General features: G+C 40.3%; 1 protein-coding gene across 1 annotated transcript in view; it reads left to right on the top strand.

The window, feature by feature from the left end:
- NSMCE2 (NSE2 (MMS21) homolog, SMC5-SMC6 complex SUMO ligase) overlaps positions 1–24114 on the top strand; it is a 294893-nt gene that overhangs the window by 845 nt on the left and 269934 nt on the right. The window contains exon 2 of the mRNA XM_058179139.1: positions 5461–5607. Within this exon, the coding sequence (XP_058035122.1) occupies positions 5475–5607 (133 nt within the window). The 5' untranslated portion in view covers positions 5461–5474. The remainder of the gene's footprint in view (positions 1–5460; positions 5608–24114) is intronic.

The raw sequence follows: 24114 nt of genomic DNA, 5'->3' as shown, positions 1-24114 counted from the left end.
GTGCTAATACATATGGTATTTGGTTTTGGTTTGGCATGATTGCCAATCAAATCTTTGGTTTAGCAGGATGTGAATCCCAAGTACATTATTGTGCTTCACTCAACAGGTGGGAAAGAAAAAGTCTCAATTTTAAGAGATCTTGCGTACACTCTTGTGTAGCTTCTCAAGAACAGTGCGAAGTCGCTGGTACTTGCCATCATCTGAGTCTAGCCTAGGGGTTAGAAAGGAATTTCTTAGTGGTCTAACCCTATGTGAGCATGACCTTGGGAGACTGATGCTGTCTGAGGAATGGTCAGATAATAGGAATAATTTCAAAAATTAATTTCAAAAAGGAGAATAGAATAGAATTAAATAGAATAGAATAGAATAGAGTAGAGTAGAATAGAATAGAATAGAATAGAATAGAATAGAATAATAGAGTTGGAAGAGACCTTAGGATAGGATAGGATAGGATAGGATAGGATAGGATAGGATAGGATAGGATAGGATAGGATAGGATAGGATAGGATAGGATAACAGAGTTGGAAGGGACCTTGGAGGTCTTCAAGTCCAACCCCCTGCTTAGGCAGGAAACCTTATATAATTTCAGACAAATGGTTGTCCAATCTCTTCTTAAAAACTTCCACTGTTGGAGCATTCACAACTTCTGGAGGCAAGTTGTTCCAGTGATTAATTGTTCTAACTGTCAGGAAATGTTTCCTTTTCTAGGTTGCTTCTCTTCTTGATTAGCTTCCATCCATAGTTGCCTTGCGCCAGATGATTTAATAATAATAATAATAATATTTTAATTTGTATACCGCCCTTCTCCCGAAGGACTCAGGGCGGTGAACAGGCAGAATAAAAACAGCAATCAAATACATACAGTAAAAATATCAGTTAAAAAACTTATTAAATTTAGCCCGAATTTAAATACCTTTAAAATCCAAAAACCTAATTTAAAATTTAAAACCCTAAAAACAACTAAAAAGTTCTATGCCAGTCCCGCACGGGTAAATAAATAGGTCTTAAGCTCGCGGCGAAAGGTCCGAAGGTCCAGAAGTTGGCGAAGTCCAGAGGGAAGCTCGTTCCATAGGGTAGGAGCCCCCACAGAGAAGGCCCTTCCCCTGGGGGCCGCCAGCCAACATTGCTTGGCTGACGGCACCCTAAGGAGTCCCTCTCTGTGAGAGCGGATCTCTGTGAGAGATTTGGAGAATAGCTTGACTCCCTCTTCTTTGTGGCAACCCCTGAGATATTGGAATGCTGCTATCATGTCACTCCTAGTCCTTCTTTTTATTAAAGATAAGAGAGAGCATCGCCCACCGTTATATCGTGGGTGGAGCAAGAAGAAACTCTTCCTAGTACTTCAGGATATAAAATAGATGGTGGGAGATTTGTACTTTCAGACTTGCATGATTGTCTTTACGTAAGTCTTACAATAATTGAATTACCTTATCTAGCCATATTCCCCGTATGGTCTACCTGGTAAAGCTGACATTATCTGGCCATATCATGCATAGTGTGCAAGATTAATCGAATGCTGCCACCTTGTGAGACTTATTCAATAAGCAAAAGTTGGATCAGGGCTTAGGGTATCATTGCTTAGCTATACAGGTCCTGCTAAATTGCAGTGACATCTGTTCGACTCATTGTTGCTATAGAAACTAAGCCCTGACCCTTCACAAACATAGCTTAGTGTGGTATCTGATATGTCAATATATTCCATAAACTAACCAATGATGAAACAATCAGAATGAACAAGTAAAAAATTAGCCGCAGTTAAAATTATATGAGAGCAATAACATCATGGTATGCTTACAGCGACAGTAAAAATGGCACTTGTACTCCTATAAAATCCTAAATCTAGAATTGCCCAAGTTAGGGTTGGATGTTTTTATTATTAAATGTACAGGGAGTCCTTGACTTACAACAGTTTGCTTAGCGACAGTTCAAAGTTACGACGACACTGAAAAAAGTGACTTATAACCATTTTTCACACTTATGACTGTTGCAGCAATCCCATGGTCATGTGATTTACATTTGGATGCTTGACAACTGACTCACATTTATGACGGTTGCAGTGTCCTGGGCAGTGGTTAAATCCAATTTTTTTTACTACTGGTTCTGTGGGTGTGGCTTGGTGGGTGTGGCTTGGTGGGCGTGGCAGGGAAAGCATACTGCAAAATTCCCATTCCCTCCCCACCCCGGGGGAAGGATATTGCAAAATCTCCATTCCCATCCTGCTCTGGGGCCAGCCAGAGGTAGTATTTGCCAGTTCTCCGAACTACTCAAAATTTCCGCTATGGGTTTTCCAGAACCTGTCAGAACCTGCTGGGTTTCACCCCTGGTCCTGGGGTCACGTGATCACCTTTTACCACCTTCTGGCAAGCCAAGTCAATGGGGAAACCAGATTCACTTAACAACCATGTTTCTAATTTAACAACTGCAGTGATTCACTTAACCAGTGTGGCAAGAAAAGTCGTAAAATGGGGCAAAACTTATTTAACACATTTCTCGCTTAGCAACAGTGGTGGGATTCAGCCAGTTCGCACCACTTCGAGAGAACCGGTTGTTAACTTTCTGAGCACTTTGGTAAACTGGTTGTTGGAAGAAATCAATAGGGCAGAGACCGGTTGTTAAACGACTTGAATCCCACCACTGCTTAGCAACATAAATTTGGGGCTCAATTGTGATCGTAAGTTGAGGACTACCTGTATTTGCCACCTATCTCGTTTCAAAGCGACTCTTCTCAACCTTGCTAAATAGAGATGCTAAGGTTTTGACCGCTACAAAGTTTTCAGACGTTATTTACCTCAGTAAAAGCATCTAAACTAAATCAAGTGTGTATGGAAACATTCAGTTGTGTGCTAGGAGAGCTTTTACACAGCTTTGCGTTATGTGCCAGTGAGGCCTGATACTCATGCTTTAGTCACCCTCTGATTGGATTACTGCAGTGCGGTCTACGTGGGGCTGCCCTTGAAGAGTATCCCCTAGCTTCAGCTTGTGCAAAATGCAGTGGTCTTGGCAATTATAAGTGCTTCCAAACGGCACATGTTAACACCTCTGCTCCCAGAGCTGCATGGGTTGCCAGTCTGGGTCTAATTTAAGATTTTGACCCCTAAAGCCCTTTTTGGCATGGTAACTACGTTATTTGGGGGACTGCCTTGTCCTGGTTTGATCTTTTCATCCTCTCAGATCCGGCAAGAAAGACAAGGGCCATCTCTCTCAGGCAACTACACCTGGTGGGCCTGAAGAGGTGGGCCTTTTCTGCTATGGCCCCTGTCTAAGGCTGGTTCTAAAGTTTGGTCTTCTTTATATTCAATTTTGGCCCATTTTTTTTTTTTTACACTTTGCTCTTTAACTTTAGTACTAGAGCTTACAGGTCCTCCTTGGTGGAATTAAAATTTGAAGACTTGAGGCAAAACGGGCCATTTCTGCTCAATTGCTACTTGGCCAAACAGTTGTTGCGACTTTTGAATATTGTTTACAATATTCTACATGAACATTTATATTCATATAGTACGTATTTGTAAGATGTAGTACATAAAATACAATGAAATAGCAGGATGGGTTTATTTCTGGCCTGTTTTTCATCCAGGTTTTGAATGGGAGAACATGCAAGAAATCCTGGGACAGAAAGAAAACCAGGAAGTTAAAAACTTGCTGGGAAAAGAAAGAAACTATTTCCATATTATTGCTAAGAAAATTATACGAATGTATCTCTTTGGTTGTAGTAGTTGAGTCTGAATTGAAGGATTCTTCAGCTATTGTACAAAAAGAACTAAAAGTCTTTAAGCTTTAAAAGCTTAAAAGAACACTATGATTTTTAGAACTCCTTGTATATAATTTATTTCGTTATTTGCGATATTTGGATTAATATGCAAATTTGATTTCTGTGTATAGCCAAGAATTAATTTTCTCTCTCTTTATCCTGTTTAAGGTAAAACTATGCATACATTTTCTTTGAGAGAAAGCCTAATTTAACATTCAGTTTACATTTTTTATGTTTGAAACTGCTTACCAAATGTACTTTAGAGGATTTAAATCCTCATCTTCCGTTATTTGCAAAACGCTGTGTTCACTGTTTTTATTTATTTTCTTATGTATATTTTATTATTTTGCTAGTCAGTTGAAAGGTTTTCACAGCATCTGTGGTTTAAGAGGAGAAAAATAATCCCATATTTATTAAAAGTCATTACACCACTTCTTAAAATGAAACAAATCTCCCAATCAAAATGAAATAATAGCAGAAGTTGAAAGGTGTTGAAAGAATATGTGAACGCCAATGTGATTACTCTATACGCCTGCTATACCACACATGCTATACCCAGCTAATATATTAAGTGACTACATGTTCAATAAAGTGTATATATTGCGCATGATCCAACCTTATGTGGAGAAATTTCATCTGTTGTGATATAATAATTGAGGTTATATCACCAGGCCTGGGCCTCACGGAGACCCTGAGAGATGGCTCTATTACTGAGATGAATATACTCACTTTCTCCCTGCTTGGAATTTGGACATTATTTTACCGTTTCCCCCACAATAAGATATCCCCTAATAATAAACCCAATCGGGCTTTTGAGTGCATGGGAATAAGGCCAAGTTTCAGGGTTCAGAAAAATATAAGACAAGGTCTTATTTTCGTGGAAACACAGTAATAATATTTAAAATTTAAATATTAATAATATAATGTAATATAATATAAATAATATACTTTAATAATAATATTTAATTTTATGACACTGATTTTTTTATATATTTATACGATTGCTTTTATATATTTATACGGATTATGGTACACAGCACATAGTTGCTTTCAGTGAGGTGGGCAGCTGTATAAATTCAATAAAAAAACAAATTAATGTCATATGTGCATGTTACCTCTCTATTTGCTAGATGAACATGTAAATTCGGTAGGAGGATGTTGAATGTTTGTTTGTTTTTGTGATTTTTGAAATTGATCTAAGAAAAGGCTTGTCCTTAAGAGGGACACTGATTGCAGGTTCTTATTCCTTCAAAAATAGATTGAGATGGACAAGCCAGTTCATTTTTTAAAAAGGCTAGGAACATTGTATTGTTTTATTTATTGGCTGATACCATTTCTGTTTAAACTGCATTAAAAAAACCAGATGGGTCATAGAATAATAAACATTGTAGTGATAAGGGGCCTCTGTAGTGATAAATGATAAGGGCCTCTGGTGGTTCAGACTGTTAAGACAGTCTGTTATTAACAGTAGCTGCTTGCAATTACTGCAGGTTCAAGTCCCACCAGGCCCAAGGTTGACTCAGCCTTCCATCCTTTATAAGGTAGGTAAAATGAGGACCCAGATTGTTGGGGGCAATAAGTTGACTTTGTATATAATATACAAATGGATGAAGACTATTGCTTGACATAGTGTAAGCCGCCCTGAGTCTTCGGAGAAAGGCGGGATATAAATGCAAATAATAATAATAATAACCATTGGTTTTTTTTTTTAGGGAACTTGATCAGAATGTCTGGACGTCCATTGATTTCCCTTAGTGGTGTGGACTCATGTCTGACTTCTCTGAAAACCTGCAAGACCTACATAAACACTGGCATGGATGTAACCACAAACGTGGCCCTTGATCTTGTGGAATATCACAGTGAGTTCAAGTTTTGGGATCTATTCTTGCTTGTTTTTCAAAACTTTCAAGGTGTCTTGGGATCCTGCCATATAGGCTTCGGCCCAGTGGTGGGTTGTTCCCGGTTCGCCCCAGTTCGGGAGAACCGGTAGTGGCAGCGGTGGGAGGCTCCGTCCAGACATCATCAAAAATGCTCTGCGCATGCGCAGAAGCACCCTGCACACACCCATGTGCTACAGATAGCGAACTGTTAACACCAGGATTTGAAGCCCATTACTGCTTCAGACCCATTCTTCCATTGTGTGATCCAATATGGACATCCATTTAGCTACTTCAGCTTATTTTCTGTCAGCTTGAGTTTGGCTACCATGCAGCATAACGGACAAAATTTCTGATTTGCAATAGGAGTTTTGAGGATGGGCTGCTCTCTCTTGCAGCCTAAATTCTAAGACCTTCATTAAGATCCTTGGTTTTTTTAATTTCTTTCCAGCATCTGGCCTCAGAGGATCAATACGTACTTTCCAGGTGCTAAACTGCTTTTTATATAGGTGTGGTTACAACTATTGGAGGAAAGCAGTGAGCTACAAATTATGCAATACCGTCTCCAGAGTGTTCAATGGTATTTAGGTGAAGGGCAAATGCCAACTTTGGGAGCTAGTGGGGTACACGTCACCCGATGAAAGTTCAGAAAGCTTGAAGGGTGGGGGAAACTAAGACCATTGATGATCTCCTTTTCTGACTGTACCAGAGGCAAAAATATTTGTGTAGTTCCAGGCGATGGCTGTAATTCAACACTGAGTGCAGTTGCTTGCCTTTGTAGTATAAAGCACCTTAATCCAAAAGACAATAGTACTAAAAAGAGAAGAAGATATTAATTAATAGCGTTTAAATGGGGCAATAAAATTACCAGCCCTACTACATTCTGAGGGATGTGTGTAGTCCACATGATCACTGAAATAAAATGGTTTTAAGAAAAGAAAGTTGCAGCCCTGGGTGTTCTGCCCGCCCCCAACCACAACCAAGAAGACACGCGAGCTGACTATATCTGCCAGCAATTTATTCCTACGACAGATATCAGTTCTGGCAACAAACTTGTGATTGCCTGCCAAGTTCTCTTATCTCCTCAGAAGCCAGCGTAACTGCAGTTCGTTGCTGGAGCAACCAAGAGTACAGAAATAAACAGAAATCCAGAAGCCAAATTCTTAGTCTCGAAATATTGCAGCCAAAGTTTCCAAGAGTCAGTTTTTGTCCGTCATAAGAAGCTATAGAGCAGCTCCTCCTGCTTTTATACCCTGTGGGGTGTGGCTCCATGACTCAGCACTCTCTAGGCCTGCCCCACCCCTTCTTTTGTTGTTCCCGCCTCTCCTTTCTGCGATGCCTAGGATTTAACCAGGACTGATTGTCAGCAGCTGAGTCTTGAGGCGTTTCCTGGGAGGGGGAAGGTGCGGGAGAAAGAGGCCTCGTCATCTCCTCTACCTGGCCTGCCTCTGGAACCTGGAGTGCAGCCAGAGAGGAAGGTCCTGCAGAGGGAAGCCCTGTCGGCTCTTCCCCCTCACTCTCTGAGTCACTCTCTGCCAAGAGGCCAGGCTCGGGAGCAGAAGACACAACACTGGGTTTGGTAGTGGGAAGCATGTTTTGGGGCTGCTATCAAAATACCTGTCTTTCAAATCGTACCCCACTTAGATCACACGGAAACAGGATTCTAGTAGACTTCCTCTTGAGGTTTAGGCCAGATAGACAGAATTATATTTGACCTGAAGGAGGATAAAAATACGGTTTGTGATTCAGCTCAGATGATCAACATCTTGTTCCAAATTCTGGAAATTCCTCTTAATTTTTATCTATTGGTTCTAGTCCTCTTCTCTCCGGCAATGCCCACACCCTTTTTTATGCAACTACACTTCGGATTTTTTAAGACTATTTTCAGATCTCCCCAGTTGTCTCTTCTATTGGCTAAACACACCAAAATTTAACTGATCTAATGCCAAGATTTAAGATTATTTATTTTTATAATACTTGAGATAATATCGTAACCATAAGTTCAACCATAAATATTCACTGGATCAAAAAGAGGCTTCAGTTGGGTTCAGTTGGCAAATCTGCACAGATTTGGGAGTTGAATTAGGTGGCTTGAAGTCCCTTCTAATTCTGTAGTTGTATATTCATTTATTACATTTGTGTCCTGCTTATATCTTGCACCACAGCTCTGAAAAATTGGTTGGGCTGATAAGAGAATGATTGGCCCAAAGTCATTCTGGAATTTTTATGGTGAAGTAGGAAGCTGAACAAGAGTCGAGATCCATGTCCCTAACCAATGCACTCTACTGCCTCTCAAAGCATTCTCTCTACATCTCCCAGATAGTTCACAAATCTTTTATTCCCTAGGTCCGTGATGGTAAACCCATGGTATGTGTGCCACAGGAGGCATGCGTAGCCATATCAGTGGGCATGCGAGCTCAGCTCCGATTTTTGGGTCTTCTGAGCCCACCAGAAGTAGGGAAACAGGCTTTTTCTGCCTCCAGAGGGCCTGGAGGCGGGGTGGGGAAGGCCCATTTTTCTTTCTCACCTGGTTCCAGGGCCTCTCTAGGAGTCTGGGGATGGCAAAAATGGCCTTCCCCACCCCCCTGGAGGTCCTCCAAATGCCAGAAACGGCCCATTTGACAACTTCTGGTGGGACCGGAAGTTGTCAAACAGGCCATTTTTGGCCCCCCGGAGGATCTCCGGGGTGGGGGTGGGGAAGGCCATTTTTACTCTCCCCAGACTCTTAGAGAGGCCGTGGAGCCTGGTGAGAAAGAAAAACGGGCCTACTGGGCCATTGCGTGCCAGGAGCGGGGGTGGGGGGAGTGGGGGTTGCACACGCATGCGCGGGGGTGGGCCGCATAGAATTATGGGTGTGGCCATGCACCTGCCCGACCGTTCCCCGCATCCCCCCCTTCCTGGCATGCAATGGCAAAAAGGTTAGCCATCACTACCCTAGGTCAGGGGTCTGCAAACTTGGCTCTTTTAAGACTTGTGGACTTCATTTCATTCATTTCATTTCATTTATTTGATTTTTATACCGCCCTTCTCCCGAAGGACTCAGGGCGGTGTACAGGCAAATAAAAACAGACAAGACAATAATCTATAAAATGCAAAATTAAAAAACTTATTATAATTTGCCTAAAATTTTAAAATATATAGAAATTAAAACCCCGTTTAAAATTAATAATAAAACTATACAATCCATAAAATTTAAGCCAGCCCCGCGCGAATAAAAAGATGCGTCTTCAGTTCGCGGCGAAAGGTCCGAAGGTCAGGTATTTGGCGTAAACCCGGGGGAAGTTCGTTCCAGAGTGTGGGAGCCCCCACAGAGAAGGACCTTCCCCTGGGGGCCGCCAGCCGACATTGCTTGGCGGACGGCACCCTGAGAAGTCCCTCTCTGTGAGAGCGTACGGGTCGGTGGGAGGCATATGGTAACAGTAGGCGGTCCCGTAAGTACCCAGGCCCTACGCCATTTTTGCTGGCTGAGGAACTCTGGGAGTTGAAGTCCACAAGTCTTGAAAGAGCCAAGTTTGCAGACCCCTGACTTAGTTAGTGTTGAAATTTGTAGTTTAATATCGTGGATGAAATATTGTCCTTTGAACAACTATGGAAAGAGCATACCATGAGATGGCAGCAGAGACTTCGTATTGGATAACTCATGAAGTTATTTGCAGTAATACTTCTGGTAAATGTTTTATAGGTCCCTAGTATTGAAAGGCAAAAGGATTTAGGACCATGTCTTAAAGAAGACATGAACAAAGAACTCTATTGTAAGAGTTAACAGTTCAAACTGGTCTTTTAAAATAAATTTAAATCAAGATTTTAGCATGCTTTTCTGTACTGGGAATGTTACATCTTCTTGCTTGGCATTGCCTACTGGGATTCTCAATCTGTGTGCCAGTGATGGCATGCCAATGATGGGGAAACAGTGATTCTCTGGATTAACGACTTTTAGAGGTATGGATTTCAATTCCCAGAATTTCCCAGCTGGCTAGGGAATTCTGGAAATTGAAATACACACATTTTAAAAGTTGCTGAAATTGGGAGACACTGTTCTAAAAGTTATTGGACTCAATTTCCAGTCAGCCAGTATAGTCATGATAATGGGAATTGCAGAACCACAGTTTCCCCTCATTTTCCTTGTGCTATTAAGTCCTTCTTGGTAGGGCTGTTCAGTATAGCTGAAGCTGCTTTCAAGGTATAAAAATGCATAATGACATTTTAATTTTTTTTGCAGGTTTGCCTGGCAAATTACGCGCTGAATTATTACAGTTTTGCTCAAAGTCGCTCATAAAAACAGTTTAGGGGATTAAATAAAATAATAATAAATTGTTAGCCCTAGAAGGTTGGCCAAGTCACAAAACTGATCCCGCAGATATTTTGGGAACTGTCCTTTTGCATATCAATACCAGGGAACTGCAGGACATTTAGCAGAGGCATGTAAGACATAATAATAGATTCTACAAAGCCTATCCAAATTTCTCTGTGTTCCATTTTATACTGAACAAGATTAATGTGGGGTTATTTTTTCTTTTTCATGCTTCTGGATTGTACAAATTCTTTAACAGCTCTCCTCTGTCTTTCTCAAATTAACTCTAAATTCCTTTATATAAATAGGCCTTTTGTGATACAGAGTTGAAATCTACACCAACCAAGTAATTTTACCAATAACTAGTCCCTAAGAATATGAAAAACCTGTCACTTTCACACAAACATCTGTATTTGGTTAAGGAATCCTTTTTTAACTAATTCGAATCACCAAGGTCACCTTTTTCCACCTGATGCCCTTAAGAGGTTTTGAGATTCCCAACTTATGCACCTGGTTAGGAAATATGAGAAATATAGCTCAGTAGATCTGAAGAGGCTGAGTGAGAAAAAGCTGTCCAGTTGTTAACAAAATGAGAAGGCTGTTTGTATCAAAAGCAGTTAATAGTTTGATATTTTGGTTATCAATATGGCATCATTGTGACAAGTATAGAAACACTGGACATCATCAAGCTTTATAATATAGATCTACCAGAGTTCTGCTTACAGAAGCCTCTGTCTGGAGACCGGATTTATTTTTTCTTAGAGGAAGGGAGATAAGAACCAAACAATGATATGAGGGCTGATTTTGAAAGTATTTTGGCTAGGAATGATCTTGTGCTTCAAGGACACCAATCTCAAACATAAATATGCAAGGGCAACCAGCTAATACAGAAAGATATGTAGGAGTGTGGTGAGAGCCAACGGTGTGGTTAAGGGATTGGACCAGGAATGAGAAGACGCAGAAAAATTCTCTAAAATCCTCCCTCCTTGTATTTTTTTTTTAAATCTACTGTTTAACTATAGAAAGCAAAGTGGTTAAAATAGTGTTTATCCCAATGTTAAGATTCTAGAAACAACAAAATGATTAGGGAGTTGGAGGCTAAAACATACAAAAAACTATTGCAAGAATTGTGTATGTCTAGCTTAAGGAAAAGAAGGACTAGGGGTGACATGATAACAGTCTTCCAATGTCTAAAAGGCTGCCACAAAGAAGAAGTCAACCTATTTTCCAAAACATCTGAAGGCAGGACAAGAAGAAATAGATGGAAACTAACGAAGGAGAGAATCAACCTAGAACTAAGGAAAAATTTCTTGTCAGTGAGAACAATTAATCAGTGGAATGGCTTGCCTCCAAAAGTTGTGGGTGCTCCTACATTGGAGGTTTTTAAGAAGAGGTTGGAGAACCATTTCTCTGAAATGTTATAGGGTTTCCTGAATGAGAAAGGGGTTTGACTAGAAGACCTCCAAGGTCCCTTCCAACTCACGTTATTCTGTTATTCTTTGGTCACAATGCATTTGCCATCTCACTTTAACGGAAAGATAATCCAAAATCTCTACTGGGTCCATTCCTTTGTTATTCCGTCTAAATGTTTTGAAATCTTGCTTTTTCAAACTCTGGTAGGTATCCGAGGGTCATGGAACTCTATTCTATTGGCTACTTGAAAATCCAAAATTATGCCTGTTAGGGATTTTAAACATTTGTCCCAGTGGCCCACATAGCTCCTTTTAAAAAAGTGATTTTTGTTTTTTAAGAAAAGCAACATTTTAAAAAAAATAATTGCTAGAGCAGAGATTTGTGGAGCTGATCATTAAGTGATGTCTACAAACCATGACTCAGCTGAATCAGGCTGACCTAAGGAAGGAGTTAAAAATACAGAAAATACTGGAAAGTTCTCCCTACACATACTATTTTTGCGGGGGTGGGGGCACAGTTTACAAGTCCAGTATTGCAGTAACATCTTTATTCTCTGCTTGCCTTGTCATTATTCCTCAGAAAGCTTTCGTTATGTTGTTAACCTGACATTGTCTGGAGCAACTGGGCAGGTTTTACATATTGGGGTTTCCCCCTTCTATCAATTTCCTTGTTTGGAAATGTCTCTTGCAAAGGTTAAAGAAAGAGGGGGTTTCTTTCTCACAATGTTGGAAGTTACTTCATTTGACTTGTAATTTTTTTTAAAAAAATCAGTTTTCCAACTAACACTTGGTTGGTTTTTTTTCCAACCATCACCTGGGGACCCATAACCCATAATTATCTCTTTTAGAATATGAATTTGCCTCCAGTGCCGCTCCTCGAAAGCCACCTGAATGGAATAAAATGGCCATTTCCTATTAAAATTTGGGATTTTCCATCCAATGTTTAGATTGAGGAAGGTGAAGGAGTTCAGTTGATTTTATTGAACACAGGCAATTTTAGGGGAAAACTAGACAACCCATGACCCTGTGGGTCACCCTTGCTGAGATATTTCCTTACCAGATCCTTCAGTGCCTTCAATAATGACAGAAGTTCTAATGTGCTGCCTTCACTGGAAAAGTTGAGATACATTCAGAGATGTATTTGCCTTGAAAGTAGCCCATGTTGAACTGTATGGCACAGTCAAATATCAGCACTGGAAATGTTTTGTGATGTTTTGTATTATGTCATAAGCTTTTTAATTATAATTATGCCATAAAATGTTTTATGAAATTTGCCAGATTTCAGTTCCATGGGAATGATGCCTCCTGAATTTTGGACACATTGTGTAAGTTAGGGCATTTGAGGTACCTTGGCTCAAAACATTTTGCACTGTTTTGCCCGGTTAAGGGTGATGGGGACCAGAGATTTAGTACAGATAGTCCTTGACTTATGACCAGAATTGAGCCCAACTTTTCTGTTGCTAAGCAAGGTAGTTGTTAGGTGAGTTTTGCTCCATTTTATGACCTTTCTTACCACAGTTGTGAAGTGAATCTTTCCAGTTGTTAACATGGTTGTTAAACCATGGTTGTTAAAATTCCCCATGGTATTTGCTTGTAAGAAAGTCACAAAAGGTGATCACGTGACCCCAGGGTACTGCAACTGTCATAAATATGAGTCAGTTGCCAAGCATCCAAATTTTGATCACATGACTGTGTGGGGATGCTGCAGTGGTTGTAAGTGTAAAAAATGGTAATAAATCCATTTTTTTGTACCATTTTAACTTTAAACAGTCACTAAACGAATTGTTGTAAGTTGAGGACTACCTGTAGTACATAAATTCAAAACACTGTTTTGATTAGGTTTGGGAAAAACATTTTTTTCTAAATCAGGGTGGTAAAAAATATTACATTACATTAGCCCCACTGTATCCAAGGGGACATATTGACTAATAAGGTTGAAGTTACACATTATCTTAATGTGTAATATGATTTACTTGGTTTTGGCTTAATATAATACATGGTTTCTTAAACAAACCATGACTTAGCATAATGCATGAATCCTGCTGCTGGCTGCGTCCAATCATCAAATTAAGGCATATGATGGTAGAATGATAACCTATTGAACAACTATTGGCTAAGCATAATGTAGTTGGATTGGCATATCATATTAAGCCATACTACTGCTTGTTTAAATTTGCCTTAGTGTGATATCTTTATCCAATAAATGGACTGTGAACAATACTGTATGGATTGTTGTGTGTAAATTAAGTTAATTTGGCATATACAGCCAACCACGGCTAGAGCAAATTTGGTAGTATGATAGTTGAACATAACCAGTGGTTGGATCCCTATATCATGTTAAGGAATAACATTGTTTAGAAACTCAGCCACTATACCTTATTAAATATGGTTATTCCTAGGCCATATATGATATGCCATACGCTCAATAAATAATATGGTAAATGACTTACTGAATGATGTAAGCCAAGCCAATTCTAGCTTATTTAACAAACTATAGCTACACAAACCTTAAGTGTAGTCTGAGCACTCAGGTGCTGTGGTGTGTTTAGGATCATAGTCTCATACATACATACATACACACATACATAAATACGTGTGTGTGTGTATGTGTGTGTGTAAAATGGAGACTCATAGTAACATGGAATTGTAAAATCAGAACTTGGAAGCGGCTATTCAGGCCATCAGATTCAAGGCAAAAGTCCAAATTAAAGCATTTCTAACTGTTTTAATTATTTAACTTGAACACAAAAAGCTGCCATTCTAAACTATGCATTCTGGAATGACGAAGAAAGGGCCTGTTTTATGATACCTCCCGAGATTCTCCTCTTCTAAAAGCTAAATATGGCCATTTTCTTTGATTTTTCTGGTAAGGCTTAGCTTCTTGTCTTCTGAGCATCCTTGTCTCCTGTGACCCTATTGCAATTTCTCAGAAGTGTTCTTAAAGTGTGATAATTGAAGAATTGGACATAGTGCTTGAAATGAGTTATGAAGACCTTGCTTGTTCTTCAATTCCAGTTGGACAATTTATAGTTTAGACTGTAGAAAGGTTGATTTAGTCTGTTTTGAAAAGAACTGGCAGCAGCTGTTAATTCCCACAACAATTTTGTTGAGATCATAACTAAGAATTGAGGAGAGCCATAGCAATCAGTGCTTACTTATTCACAGCGTAAATACAATGGGTAACCTTTTCTCCCTGGTTAATAAGCATATCCTTTGATTTGTCAAAGCCTGCAAGTGTTTATGATTTTCCTTTATTTGCATCATTCACACTCTTCTGAACTTGGAAGAACCGGAATAGTTTACGTCCATAGAAAGCATAACCAAATAGTTATTACAATACAGGTGTCAGTGTCCTTTTAAAGGGGTGTTGCTAGAAGCTGTGGGCATTAAGAAATATGTAAAAAAATAACTCCAGGAAGATACAGTAAAACTGTGTTTAAAAAAAACCCAATGAAAAGACAATAGTTATACAACAGGGGATTTCTGGTTTATCTTCCAGTTTAGGGTAGCTTGTAGCTTATCTTGGCTGGTCTCATAATATTAACAGGGTCAGACCTGATCAGAACATTACGATGGAAAAACCATGGATGAATACCAGAGCCATAAACTATGAAAATACATCCCAGAAGAATGCATTGGGACACTAATGGCTTACTGTGACCTATGAAGTCAACAGAGTCAAGTTCAGCTCAGAGGAACTTCCATAAATGCAGTTTGCTGATGTGACATTCTGCAATATTTCATTTTAAATTCCTTGCAAGATCTTTTCTTGCAGAGAAAAAAGCTTGTAAGTTCAAAATTGGGCTTCGTTTTTTAAAACGAACAAGCAACCTTTAAATATAGAACATCAGTGGGTTTTTTATGGGGATAGTTTGATAGAGATAGAAGCCCACAAGCATTCTTCTCATTTTGGCACTTAAGAGACCAAGCATATTGGTTGAGCAATCTTTGGCCAAGGCTGTAGGCTGCTGGCTGATGATGAAGAGGCAGCAGATCCTGTCACATATGTGGGAGGGGGACTTAAAATTTCCTATTTTTTTTAGTGGGTTTCTGCAGGTGGTTTCCTAGTTTTAAAAAAATGATGTGGCAGCTATTTTCGAGTTTACTGTACTTCTGTATTCCAGTATAGTTTAAGGACTCAAAATGGTAGGAAAGGAATTTAGAGCTGATCTGAGGCATAGGGAAAAAATGAATGAGGCATGAAGGGAGGGGGCACTTATTGTAAAGATTATACAGTCTTGTGAAAGGGAGAAGCAGGTCTGTGATTTTGTTTGGTATAAGGTAGGACAGGGGAACACTTGAAGAGACTTCCAAAATTCTATTATTCTACCTTTCTAAAAGTTGTCAGCCCTACAAGATAGATGAGATTGGAAAACCCACACTTTGGGAAGCCTCTAGCTCTGTTTTACTGGTGAGATAGCCTGTAGGAATAGAATCTTGCAAGTCAGGGTGATGTTTGCTTGAGCTTTTTATGAGCACAGGTAGTTCTTGACTTATGACTTGTCACTTAGCAACCATTCAAAGTTACAACAGACCCCTCAAAAGGTACTTCTGATTTGGATTTGAACTTCCAAAGGCCACGCCCTTGTCAGTGGTGGGTTGCTACTGGTTTGCCCCGGTTCAGGCAAACCGATAGCAGTGGTGGTGACAGGAGGCTCCGCCCACCTGCGCGGATGCTTCTGCACATGTGCAGAAGTGTTGTGCACGTGCATGCGCAGAATCATTGTGCGTGCCCCCACGAGCGAACCGGTAGCGACGGGTTTTGAAACCTGCCCCTGCCCCTTGTCTGTGGTCACATGATCACACTTTGGACACTTGGCAATCTTATCAATAGCATCCTGAAGCATAACTTTGCCCTGTGTTGGATCTCTTTCCATAATCCGCAAAGGGCAGGAGATTGAAGAAATTGAGCTGCAGCGCATCTAGAGAGTATCTACATAGAAAAGACTGATTGATCTTTGTGGGAATAAATTTTCTCACACTTCTCTTTCTTTGGATTTATTGTGCTTGGCAGTTGATGGAAGAGAGCAGGCTGTGTTACCCTTTAATATTATTTTTATACCAACACAGCTTGGCTTTAGTCAGCTTCCCAAATTCAGTACAGGTTGACTCCTGATTTTTCTTGCCTCTGCCTTATTTTTTACTACTGGATGGCACAATTTCTATCTTCCTGGATCCAAAGCAAGGCATGCCTACTTAATAATAATAATAACAGAGTTGGAAGGGACCTTGGAGGTCTTCTAGTCCAACCCCCTGCCCAGGCAGAAAACCCTATACCATTTCAGACAAATGGTTATCCAACATCTTCTTAAAAACTTCCACTTATTGTTTCACATATTAATTGTTCTAATTGTCAGGAAATTTCTCCTTAGTTCTAAGCTGCCTCTCTCCTTGATTAGTTTCCACTCATTGCTTCTTGTCTTGCCATTAGGTGCTTTGGAGAATAGCTTGACTTCCTCTTCTTTGTGGCAGCCTTTGAGATATTGGAACACTGCTATCAGGTTTCCCCTAGTCCTTCTTTTCATTAAACTAGACATACCCAGTTCCTGCAATTGTTCTTTATATATTTTAACCTCCAGTCCCCTAATCATCTTTGTTGCTCTTCTCTGCACTGTTTCTAGAGTCTCAGCATCTTTTTTACATCGTGGCGACCAAAACTGAATGCAATATTCCAAGTGTGGCCTTACCAAGGCATTATAAAGTGGTATTAACACATCACATGATCTTGATTCTATCCCTCTGCTTATGATGGAATATGACTGTTTATGACTCACTTGTAGCTGCCATCAGTGAAGGCTTATTCCTTACTAGTGGGGTGTTTCTGTTTGTACTAATAGAGAACCAATAGGTGAATTAAATTTGATGCTGAGCGCAGACTCAAATTCCAGAACGCAACTTTAGATAGGCAGAATCATAGAAGTACAATGTTCAAAAGGCTTCAGAGGTCACCAATTCATTTGGGAGTAGGGATGTAGATCAGAGAAGGCTCATAACTCAATGCTAGAACAAACAGTTGGTCTGCAGAAGGTTGTAAGTTCATATGTGGCATCTCTATATTTAAATAACATCTCCTTCATATCAAATTTGACTCTTGGTAACCTAATAGGGACACTCATTCTTGGTACCAATATAGAAATGCTTTATCATTGCAACTTTTGGGATGGTTTTTCAGCACGTCGGTTTCCTTTTCAGCTTTTCCTAGTGGCTTCTCATCCGAGAACTGATCAAGTCTGACCTTTTTAAGGTTTTTCAGCTCAATCAAGGTCAGTTAAATTTACCACATTGCTTTCTAAGGAAGTGTCTCCAGAGCAATTCGGCAGATGCTTTGAAGATTGCTTTAGCAATTCCAACCAAGAAGAAGAAAGCACCAATAAATAAAGAAGTAATAAATCAACATAAGACACATCCTAAAAACTCCCGAAACAGCAGATCTTGTGATGAATTAAAAAGTTCTTTTGTATGATGATTCTCATTAATATCCCAAAAGTGCTTTTTTCAAAAGGCAGCTGAATTTGGTTTTTCCTTGAGGATATTTCCTTGAGCACTTTTGGGACAACCATGACCTGCATGTCTGAGAATCTCCATAGACATTCATATTAATAGGTTTACCACTGGTTCTATCTCCTTGCTAGGCCCGAAATCCTGGAGGTGATTCTCTGTGGCTTTCTTCCTGAGCTGCAAGAGAATGTCAAAATGGTTGGTTTTCTTGGATGTGAGGTTGTATTTATGCAGGTTTTAGCTGCCATTATCTCCTTTTCTAGTGAAGATGGTGGATACGTTTCCCTGAATTCATTTGAATCTGAGGATTCTGTTTTCAGTGATCCATCATTCATTGATTGATTTGCAATAATTGCAAGATACTCTAAACAATTGTAGCTCTGGTCAGCAAGCAACACAATGGAATGATACAATAATTCTCAGAATAGACAACAATGTCTATTTATGGAGAAGAATCGGTCAATCTGAGCCAGAGGCATGCTGGAGTAATATGGTGTAACTGCATTGTGAACTGCATTGAGGAGAGGAGCCAAATATACATCTGGAGCAGACCTGGGCATTTTATGGCCTAGAACCACATCTGGCCCACGAGCTGCCCTGTCTGGCCTGTGATAGTGATGGGAGTGGGGGTGGCATTGACAGCAGTGGCTGGACATCATCAGGGGCAAAGTATTGGCAGAGGTGGGGTTTGACAGTGTGGGGAGCAGGGTATCAGCGGCCCTCCACAACAGTCCCAATTTCTTACTGTATGTGGCTCAGTAGCTTAATGACACTGGAGAGTCTTTGCTCCAGTGGTTTGAGTCGTAGCACCACATGGTGGGCTGAGCTCCCAACACTTGCCTCAGCTTCTGTCCACCTCACAGTTCAAAAGCATTTGCTTGTATGCGAGTAGATAAATAGGCACCACTTTGGTAGAGAGACGAGCTGATGCTTCATGCAAGTCGTCAGGTTCCTGCTGGCTCTGAACCTTCCCAGTTGCGATGCCCGTTTGGAAGATGGCCCTGGTGGAGGGAGGGGGATTTGGATGCTGCTGCAGGAAGAGCCATTCATATTTCCGGAGCAAAGCTACTCGCCTTCCTTTGGCGCACCTTGGGAAGTGCATGAGCTTGTATAGTATAACAACAGAGCTAGTAAATTGGCAGCCAAACTACTACAATGCATTAGCATTGTAATCCCCTGGCTAATGTAACAATGCCTTGTGCTAATAATAATAATGCGGCTCCTTGGGAAAATTAATTGCCCACCTCTGCTCTGGAGAAAGTGTCTTCCGAAGGGGGAGCATGATAGTGAAGGTCTGCCACCTAGCCCCCCATGTAACTTCTTGTGGTGGGGAATTCTCAACATGCAGTCTCCTTGTGATGGTGAATCTGGACACGTGTGTCAAAGGTGGCATGTTTGGGTGACATACCGACATTCAGTAACAACTATTTCCAATAGCATGCCCTGTTTTTGCGGTATTTTCAGAGGCTGTCTGAGAATGGAGTATGCTTTTGCAGTCTCTGGACCCTTTGAAAATGAGTTTGTGCTATTTGTTATAAAGAATTGTTGACATGCCAACCCCAAATAGTTTGCCATCACAGTCTTAGATGGACAGGAAGGTGGTGCCTGAGGAAATTTGTGGCTAAGCCCTAAAAAGCCCTCCTTTGGAACCGATTCTCTGCCTGAACCCACTAAGAACAGGTATCCCTCTGTAATGGCAAAGTTTGTTTCTTTATTTATCAAATTTATGTAGCTGCCAATCTCACCAGAAGAGATTCCTGGTTGTTCTGCTGGCACGCTGGTTGCTGTGCTGTAGCCCGGCTACAACTTTTGAGCCATCTCTAAAGTAACCCATGTTGAATCTGCTGGAGTCGTCCACCTTAGTGGCGACTTGAGTCTGAGAGGTTTATGCAGCCGGAAATGAATGAAAGAACGAAGCTGATGAAGTCAGCAGAGTACCCAGGCACTTAGTCCTAACCTCATGGTAAAAGTGCCCTTCTTTTTCAACTCTGAATGCTCTGCCTCCTCCAATAATGCGGGGGTGTGGAGTGGAATAATAAAGGACCGACTTCACTCCCATTAGTTCCGAGGCTTCTCATGGGTACAAATTTGACCTTGTTAATTCTGAAACTGTCTGTCTGTGACAGTCTGTGGGAGTTGAGTAATGTATTAAAACTTTATCTAGTCTCATTAAGTTTCAAAGCACCTTGGGAGACTTTAGTGAAGGGGAAGAGAAGCAGCTTTGGTGCTACCTTGGTCAAGAGCAGGGGTGTCACACTGGCATCATCATGGTGTCGTCACGTGATGTATTGTGACTTCTCCCCCCCTTTGCTAAACCGGGCATGGGCATGGCCAGTGTGTGACGCATCCAGCCTGTGGGCCGCGAGTTTGACCCCCCTGGTGTCATCCCTAGATTGCACCTCTAGAGCAATCTAGAGGGCTGGCTATGAGATTCTCTTAAGTTGAAGTCCACACATCTTAAAATTGCCAAGTTTGAAAAAACACTGTTCTAGAGGATCCAGAAAGAAAAGTTCCTTTTCACTCCCACCCTGCACTCATTTTGGGCACAGGCTGAATTCCCACCTTGCCCTTAGCTGTACAGGGAGTCCTTGACATGTGACCGTTCATTTAACAATGGCTCAAGGTTTAAGACAGCCTTGGAAAAAGTTATTTTGGACCTGTCCTTGAAGTTACACAATCCCCACAGTTACCTGATTGCAATTCGGGTCCTTGACAACTGGCTCACATTTATGATGGTTTCAATGTCTTGCAGTCATGAGATTGCGATTTGTGACCTTACCAGTTGGCTTCCAAAATCAAATGGGAAAGCCAGATTTGCTAAATGATTGTGTGATTTGTTTAACAATCATGATAGAATGGTAGGCAAATTGGGTTTGCTCATATGATGTCTCACTTAAGGACTACACCACCTAGCAACCAAAATTCTGGTTCTACTTTTGGTTGTAAGTCAAGGATTCTTCTTTCTTTCTTTCTTTCTTTCTTTCTTTCTTTCTTTCTTTCTTTCTTTCTTTCTTTCTCTCTCTCTCTCTCTCTCTCTCTCTCTCTCTCTTTCTCCTATTAGTACCCTTAATTTATCAGAATGAACAATCATCTTCCACCAGGGGAATTGGCAGGGCTAAATGATGTTTATGAGACTGTTGATTCTCAGATGGAAGCAACACAAAATATCCAGTGTTCAGAAATACCTTTGAATGTGACTAGCTCCTCAATTAATCTCTCTGCATTACTTCATGTTGGTCCCAGTGAGGTTTTTTCCGCATTAGTTATACCACAGTTGAGTGGGATAAACAAATCAAATGGTTCAGTAAAGTGAACTTAAGTGAACTAGAATGAGAGAGGAATAGTTTTAGTTGAGGAAGGGTGGAAAAAATGAAAAAATGACCCAGATAGCATCAAGGTATGAGAGGAACAAGAAAGGTCATAGCTGAATGTGTTTTGTATGGTGCATTAACGCTGATGATAGAAGTTCACATTTTGAAGCTTTATGCTAGAGAGGGTTATGTTTATAAGTAACAATGAATAGCTTATTAGATAAATAGTGGAGTGGGAAAAGTAATAAAGTTGAGAAGAACACATTGCCGACGCAGGAAAATAGAAATGTTTGTATCCTTATTTAAAGGTCTGGCTTCCAACATATTTTAATATAATATAATATTTTCTTTGGTATGTACTAGTATCACCTTCAAAATGACTACTGTTATATCTTTCTTTTAACCTAAGTGTTTCTCATTCTGAGAAGCTTGAAAATGTGTGACTTCATGATGGCTGGGAAATTCTAGGAATTGCAGTTTACACATCATCAGGTTGCCGAGAATGAGAAGCACGCTTTAACTTAAGGACTTGTAGATAAAGGGACAAAGAAGAGGGGGTCAGTCTATTCTCCAAAGCAACTGAAGGCAAGACAAGAAGCAATAGATGGAAACTAATCAAGGAGAGGATCAACCTAGAACTAATAAGAGAAAGGAGAAATTTTCTGACAGTGAAAATAATTAGTGTAACAGTTTGTCTTCAGAAATTATTGGGGCTCCATCACTGGAGGCTTTTAAGAGGAGAATGGACAACCACTTGTTTGAAACGGCAGGGTCTCCTGCTTCAGCTGAGGGTTAGGACAAGAAGACCTTCAAGATCTCAACTCTGTTATCCTGTGATCAGCTGGGTTAACTGAATCTCCTTCAACATGTTGGTTTTGTTGTACCCGTTCACTATATCTCAGTAGGTGGCAGCACCTAACTGACCTTGGCTACTCTTGAAAAAAACCCAGCGAGGTTGGTCTTGATTTGTCGTTTCTGGCTAGTAGAAAACTGACTAGGAAATCCTAGAGATGTAGCTAAATTGGGTAATAGGGAAGAGAGAATTGAGCTTGAATTAAGGGAAACTTTCCTTTGATATCAGCAGGCAGCTTTTGTTTTCCAAATTTCCTTTTGTCTCCTTAATTTGTAAGTCAACTTGAATACAGATTTCCCCTGCTTGCTGTCTTTTGAATATTAACTTCTGCTTCTGACAGACTAAACTGTAGACACAATTTTCCTGATTAGTTTACTGAAACCATTTGCTTCTGAACTTCCCACTTTGAATGAATTTTCTGGGCTGGGGACGGAGGTTAGCAGTAAGAATGAAAAACCCAGCAAGAAATATAAATGTTGTCACGAATCAGTTGCTAAAAGACACCAATAATCCATTTGTTCCGAAGGTAGCAGGCGGAATGTGCAAAAATTTAAATTTTAGGCTGCTGATTATACTTTAAAAGCCCTTGGAAATGAAAAGGCCTTTTCATCTCAAGGCAAACAGTGGTAAGGAAACTGGTTTGCAATTTTTTAGAACAGTTTCAAAGTCCACATGCCTGGCATGCTTTGCTAAAGGTGACCACAGTCTCCCACATTATCTGGAGACTTGAGAAGTTAATGTTATAATTGGGGAAGCAGCATTCTTTTCAGATGGAAGACATTTAAGGGAAGAGGTTTCTAGGCTAGGAGTTTAGCTTTGCAACAGGTTGCAGCTGTGGACAATTTGTGGCACAGACAGTCAAATAGGTCACAGGGTGGAAACTTGAGTGATGGATGGGCCAGCTGTCAAATATCCTATAAGGCAGGCAAGATGGCAGATACATGGTCAAGCCAGATCGGGAAGAGAAGCTGAAGCCAGAAGATCTGTTCAGATCTGGTTATGTCTTCACTTGTTGGTGAAATTCACTGATTTATATGGCTACCAATCTTACAAACAAGTGACTTTGGTTGTCAAACTGATGGTCCTCAAGACAATCTAGACCAGTTAATGGGGCTTTGAGCAGCAGTGAGGAATCTGGCCTTCAGGGATTTGGTCAAGTCTCATATGTCTCCATTAGTTGGTGAAGTTCACCGATGGCCCTCAACTTGAGGCAGTCTAGCCCTATCAGTAGAGCCTTTTATAATTTATTTATTTATTTATAATTACATTTCTATACTGCACCATCTCCCGAAGGACTCAGGGCGGTTTACAGCCATATTAAAATACACACACCAATACAAATATAAATATAATAAATACCGTATATACTCGAGTATAAGCCGATCCGAATATAAGCCGAGGCACCTAATTTTACCACAAAAACTGGGAAAAACTATTGACTCGAGTATAAGCCGAGGGTGGGAAATGAGGCAGCTACTGGTCAATGTAAAAAATAAAGATAGAGCCAAGTAAAATAACATGAATATTTATTTGAACGAAAAACAATAAAAGTGCAAAAGGGGGAAGGAGGATTCCCAGCTTTAGAAAATTTAGAACTACGCCGCCTTTGGTATGACCTGAGCATAGCTCATAAAATTATCTGCTACAATGTACTTCCTATCAATGACTACTTCAGCTTCAACCACAACAATACACGAGAACACAATAGATTCAAACTTAAAAGTGAACCTCTCCAATCTAGATTGCAGAAAATGTGACTTCAGTAACAGAGTTGTTAATGCCTGGAATGTGCTACCTGACTCTGTGGTCTCTTCCCAAAATCCCCAAAGCCTTAACCAAAGACTATCTAGTATTGACCTCACCCCATTCCTAAGAGGTCTGTAAGGCGTGCATAAGAGCACCAGCGTGCCTACCGTCCCTGTCCTAATGTTCCCTTTAGTTGTATTCCTTTTATGTATTCAATTCATGCTTATATTTATATAATTATTTAATATGTATTTGACAAAATAAAATGAATGAATGAATGAATAGAATAGAATAGAATAGAATTTTTATTGGCTAAGTGTGATTGGACACACAAGGAATGAATGAATGAATGAATGAGTGAGTGAGTTACTTCAACAA

Source organism: Ahaetulla prasina, chromosome 3 (assembly GCF_028640845.1).
Source record: "Ahaetulla prasina isolate Xishuangbanna chromosome 3, ASM2864084v1, whole genome shotgun sequence".
Taxonomy (NCBI): domain Eukaryota; kingdom Metazoa; phylum Chordata; class Lepidosauria; order Squamata; family Colubridae; genus Ahaetulla; species Ahaetulla prasina.
Note: the sequence above shows the minus strand (reverse complement) of the source record. Positions and strands in the feature narration are given on the sequence as shown.